The 6,307-nt window shown below is 40.0% G+C and overlaps 2 protein-coding genes across 2 annotated transcripts; both read right to left on the reverse strand.

The window, feature by feature from the left end:
- Positions 1–3,708: 3,708 nt before the first annotated feature.
- On the reverse strand, positions 3,709–4,906 carry LOC149630957 (uncharacterized). The gene is made up of 3 exons (XM_089851157.1): positions 4,274–4,906; positions 3,807–4,223; positions 3,709–3,762 (listed from the first exon to the last, which is right to left on the reverse strand). Exons 1-3 carry the CDS (start codon positions 4,904–4,906, stop codon positions 3,709–3,711), a joined length of 1,104 nt encoding a protein of 367 aa, XP_089707283.1.
- On the reverse strand, positions 4,907–5,980 carry LOC149630958 (uncharacterized). Its single transcript, XM_089851158.1, has one exon. It carries the CDS (start codon positions 5,978–5,980, stop codon positions 4,907–4,909), a length of 1,074 nt encoding a protein of 357 aa, XP_089707284.1.
- Between the last annotated feature and the right edge of the window lie 327 nt (positions 5,981–6,307).

Consider the following 6,307-nt stretch of genomic DNA (forward strand, 5'->3'; position numbering starts at 1 on the left):
AAAAATTCTCAAAACTATATCAATCGCTACAATAGACATTAAATTGTTTTTAAAACAAACCGCGATGGTCTATCTTATTTAGTTATTTTGTATTTAGTTCAAGAAAAATTGCCTTTATTTCTTCAAAACGCTAGACTTACCCCTTAACCACTCCCTTTAAACCCTAATGAAATATTGTGTGTTATCGTTATTGATTTACAGTGCCCGAGGAAACAACTGATGTTTTTCAAACAATTATCGAGGTAGATGAGGTTAGTCGTTCACATCTATTAGACTGAATGGATCACTTACTAATGCAATTCCTAATGATTAGGAAAGAAAATTGGGGGCGGATCTTTTAGGTGGCGTCCCATTGACCAGCGCACTAATTGCCTAGCCTACACAGCATGAGGTGATATAAAAATACGTTTTTATGCGTGTCGACAATAACTTACTATACTCTTTAAATCCTTAGCCTAATCCTCCCATATTAAGTAACATAACTGGACCTTTTAGAGGACGTCAAGTATATATTATTCATTAAAGAGCATACACTAGTTACATGATTCTGTTTATCACGATAGGTCGAACTGATAACTGGTTGCGGCAATTCTGTTCCGGAAAACATAATATTTAAGCTCTAAGCACGACACCTGGCGCAGCTATACGGACAATTCTTGATTCACGTTACACTGAAAAGGAGTTAAAAGTGAACCATCAGCGCTAGGTAGCAAATATGCCAACACTTCTATCAACGTGTTTATTATCGACGCTATTACTGGTAGAAAATTGAATAGTTGTAAGCAGCATGTTAATGACCTTTTCATTACCTACTTAGAGAAACATGCGGTCATTAGATGTTCAGTGGGTTTTGCATGAGACAACTATACATGTATTATAACGTTCCATTACATCCTGTTGGGCAATCGTGGTTTTCGTCTAGCTATTTAGATTATGGTCAGATCTCTAAATGGCCGGCGTGCCCTTTTGAAGCAAACGTCTCTTCTCTATATAAATATATAACAGTTAGCTGATTATAAGGGCATATATCCAGCTTAATTCTTGTCATGTCTCATGTTTTTAGCATACCTACAGAAAAACTTTAAAAATGGTAAATATACCATGAAGTTCATTCATAAGGCCATCAACACGAAATGTTATATGGCTCGAAAGAAAATTAAGTATATGAAACGTAAAGCGTCAAAGACTCAAGAGGACAGCAACAGCAATCAACTCAATGATGACCCAACGTCAATTGAGGATTCAACATAATACTCAAAATTTGTACTATAGCATTTGAAACAGTGTGCTTCATTCATAATAGGTGTTGATGCATCAGTATTTCAATTCGTCAAGCATATCATTGGGCGAAATTTGTATATAGGAGTAATACCGCGCGATACAGTCACTTACATAGTATTATTTGTCACGTATACAAGCTATATCTCGGGTGAATAGCGGGTGATTATTGGTCACTTATTTCGGTTGTCTCTCGGGTCAATAACGGGTGATTATTTGTCACTTATGTTACGTGAATAACGGGTGATTATTTGTCACTTATGTTACGTGAATAACGGGTGATTATTTGTCACTTATGTTACGTGAATAACGGGTGATTATTTGTCACTTATGTTACGTGAATAACGGGTGATTATTTGTCACTTATGTTACGTGAATAACGGGTGATTATTTGTCACTCATGTCGAGTGTCACGAGGGTCAATAACGAGTGGTTATTTGTCACACCTGTCGCGTGTTTCTCAGGTCAATAACAGGTGATTTTTGTCACTTCTGTCGGATGCCTCCCAGGTCAATAACGGGTGATTATTTGTCACTCATGTTAGGTGAATGATGGGTGATTATTTGTCACTCATGTTAGGTGAATGACGGGTGATTATTTGTCACTCATGTTACGTGAGTAACGGGTGATTATTTGTCACTCATGTTACGTGAATAACGGGTGATTATTTGTCACTCATGTTACGTGAATAACGGGTGATGATTTGTCACTCATGTTACGTAAATAACGGATGATTATTTGTCACTTATGTTACGTGAATAACGGGTGATTATTTGTCACTTATGTTACGTGAAAAACGGGTGATTATTTGTCACTTATGTTACGTGAATAACGGGTGATTATTTGTCACTCATGTCGAGTGTCACGAGGGTCAATAACGAGTGGTTATTTGTCACACCTGTCGCGTGTTTCTCAGGTCAATAACAGGTGATTTTTGTCACTTCTGTCGGATGCCTCCCAGGTCAATAACGGGTGATTATTTGTCACTCATGTTACGTGAATAACGGGTGATTATTTGTCACTTATGTTACGTGAATAACGGGTGATTATTTGTCACTCATGTCGAGTGTCACGAGGGTCAATAACGAGTGGTTATTTGTCACACCTGTCGCGTGTTTCTCAGGTCAATAGCAGGTGATTTTTGTCACTTCTGTCGGATGCCTCCCAGGTCAATAACGGGTGATTATTTGTCACTCATGTTAGGTGAATGATGGGTGATTATTTGTCACTCATGTTAGGTGAATGACGGGTGATTATTTGTCACTCATGTTACGTGAGTAACGGGTGATTATTTGTCACTCATGTTACGTGAATAACGGGTGATTATTTGTCACTCATGTTACGTGAATAATGGGTGATTATTTGTCACTCATGTTACGTGAATAACGGGTGATGATTTTTCACTCATGTTACGTAAATAACGGATGATTATTTGTCACTCATGTTACGTGAATAATGGGTGATTATTTGTCACTCATGTTACGTGAATAACGGGTGATGATTTGTCACTCATGTTACGTAAATAACGGATGATTATTTGTCAGTCATGTTACGTGAATAACGGGTGATTATTTGTCACTCATGTTACGTGAATAACGGGTGATTATTTGTCACTCTTGTTACGTGAATAACGGGTGATTATTTGTCACTCATGTCGGGTGAATAACGGGTGATTCTTTGTCACTCATGTTACGCAAATATCGAGTGATTAGTTGTCACTCATGTCACGTGAATAACGGGTGTTTATTTGTCACTCATGTTACGTGAATAACGGGTGATTATTTGTCACTCATGTCACGTGAATTACGGGTGATTATGTGTCATTCATGTCGGGTGAATAACGGGTGATTATTTGTCACTCATGTCACGTGAATAACGGGTGATTATGTGTCATTCATGTCGGGTGAATAACGGGTGATTATTTGTCATGTTTATCGGCTGTCTCTCGGGTCAATAATGGGTGATTCTTTGTCAATTATGTCAGGTGAGTAACGGATGATTATTTATCACTCACGTCGGGTGAATAATAGATGATTATTTGTCACTCATGTCGGGTGAATAACGGGTGATTATTTGCCAAGTATATCTGGTGAATAACGAGTGATCAGGCGTCAAACAGGTTTATAACGAGTGATAATATGACACTTGTCACCAAATGATAATCAATTGTAATTCACGTAACCTTTACGTAAACATTCCACGTGAAATATAGATAAATAACTGGACTATATTGGACTCGTTTTGGGACATGGGATGCTAAATAGTTTGGTAAATTAATTTGAACGCTTTGGATGTCTTTGTATGCTTTTTGAGAAAGAAACCGTATTGAACGGTGCAAAATTACAAAATTTAAATATTTAACGAAAAGTTAATTATTGAGTTCAATTAATTGAAAATTATTGTTCACACTCCCCACCCTTGAACTGTTTCTTACAGTTCAAGAACCTCTAAAGTTCCAGATTGTATAACAACTGTACTGGCCTTCTTAATCGATTGCCATTAGGCAATCTAACTATGGCAGAACGTACCACCCCATCGCGACCAGTCGTTAACTCCTGAACCACGGCTAGTTTCCACATACACCGTGGGCTTCTAGCTTCTTCTATCAAAACCACGTCCTCTAATTGGAGCTCTTTGGTTGGTTGTCCTCCGATTTGCTTCAGATGGTGCGCGGTTCTTAGCTCTAGTAAATAATCAGATTTCCATCTGATCCAGAAACGCTCTAACAGATTTTGGCGATATTTTAACCTCCTCTGTAGTTCCCGCTTTCCAGCAGGTGGTAGGTCACTTGTCGAATGAACTTGCGAGGGAAGGGAGGTTAGACGTCTCCCTACCAAGAAATGCGCGGGTGACAAGGGTTGAGGCTCTCCTGGATTGTCATACACGAAAGTGATTGGGCGCGAGTTGATGGTTGCCTCAATCTCTATTACTATTGTTTCGATTTCCTGATAGGTGAGGAGGCTTTTCCTAATACCTTTCTTAGATAGGTCTTTACTGACTTGACCATGGGCTCCCAAAAGCCTCCCCACCATGCGCCACGATCTGCAATGTATTTCCACGATATTTTTAGCCCGCTCATAAAGTTAGCTACTTCTGGGCTTCTAAGGTTGCTCAGTAGAATCTTGAGATCCGCATCTGCTCTCTTAAATGTGGCGGCATTGTCACTGAATATGACGCGAACTATTCCACGCCTAGCTATGAATCTCCTAAATGACATTAGGAAGCTTTCAGTCGTTAAATCCGAAACTATCTCTAAATGTATCGCTCGCGTCACCGCACACGTGAATAACGCGATGTAGCACTTCTTGTTATTCGGTTTGACGTAAATTGGACCCGCGTGGTCTATACCACAGATTTCGAACGGTGGAGAAGGATTTATTCGCACATCAGGCAAGGGCGCCATTACGGCAGGAGTTGGCTTGGCCCGAAATAATTTGCATCTTGGGCAAGATGCTATGACCTTCTTGATTACTTGTCTCCCTCTGGGAATCCAAAAACGCTCTCTTGTTTCGACCAACACGTCATTTACGCCCGCATACTGCAGTCTAACATGATTTGACATGGCTATAACGTGTGGCAAGTGGTTACCAGCAGGTAGTATCAATGGATGCTTTTCTCTGTAGGACATCTATGCAGCGCATAGACGTCCGCCCACGCATAGCAAGCCATGACTGTCTAGTTTTGGATCCAAAGATAGTAGGGTTGAAGCTTTAGACACTTCTGACCCGTTTTTTAGGCTCATAATTTCTTCTGGATAATTTTCTAATTGCACGCTCTTAATCCAGCATTCTTCAGCCGCTGCTATTTCCGCAGTAGTTAAGGATCCTTTTGTTTTGTTGTCTTTTGCTCTTGCGTTGTTCGCGAAACGTTGAACCCACGTGGTTATTCTAGAGATTATCTGAAGCTGGTTGTAGTTATTAAGCTCGAAAAGAGGCTCACGCGCTTCTTGTGCTGTGTTTACGCCGACGATAATTGGTTGACTATTTGCGCGAAGCTCGCACGCGATTTCATTGGGTATTAATTCCCCTTGCACAAATTCCTCTACGGGAGGATTCGCTTGTTTTAACCATGGAGACCCATGTAGCCACAAATCGCTTTTAGCTATGTCCTTTAGGGACTTTCCGCGCGTAGCTAAATCCGCCGGATTTTCTTTACCCGCAACGTGGTTCCACGACATGGGGTCAGTACGCTCTTGTATTTCTCGCACGCGATTCTGTATGAAAGGCTTCCATCGGTTGGCATCCCCTCGGATCCAGTACAGTGTTATGGTAGATTCAGTCCACATTTGCACTTTGTTTATTTTGACATTTAAGGCTTCTACCACGCTATTCACTAATCTGGCTCCAATTACGGCAGCCATTAATTCTAACCTTGGAATTTTTAATACTGGCTTTTTTAGCTCATTTTTTAATGGGGCGACTTTGGCTTTTGACGCCACCAACACTGAATTAACAAATCCCTTTGCAAATACACTTTTAAGGTAAAGGACTGAGGCATACGCAGTTACGCTTGCATCTACGAATTCATGTAACTCTATAGAGATGGGTGATTCTCCAGCACAACCCCCGAAATAAAACCTTGGGACTACAATATCAACCAAATTTCTTAATTCATCGCACCATTGATTGAACTTTTCAGAAAACCGGGGCTCTAATTCTGAATCCCAATTAATTTTAGCTTCCCAAAGCTCCTGTAAAAGCATTTTGGCTCTTATTGTGAAAGGAATTATTATTCCAGAGGATCAAAAATTCGCGCAACGGCCCTTAAAACCCATCTTTTAGTGCATTGTTTGCCCAACATAAATTCCAGTAATGATTCTACATCAAATGTTAAAAGATCTCGCACTTCATCGCAAGTTAAGCCCAAAACTTTTACGTTTGTTGGATTAGGTAGTTAATGATTGTCTGTCACTACCGCAGTTTCGCTTCCATGCCTTGCTCTAATTTCTTTTGAGTTACTATGCCACTTTCTCATGTTCATGCTTGCTTCCGCCATTAGGTTTCTGGTGTCTATTATCAATTTGTCAACT

The sequence above is a fragment of the Phalangium opilio genome, unplaced genomic scaffold (assembly GCF_054372755.1).
Source record: "Phalangium opilio isolate 3A_F unplaced genomic scaffold, DU_Popi_V2 ptg000101l_1, whole genome shotgun sequence".
Lineage (NCBI taxonomy): Eukaryota > Metazoa > Arthropoda > Arachnida > Opiliones > Phalangiidae > Phalangium > Phalangium opilio.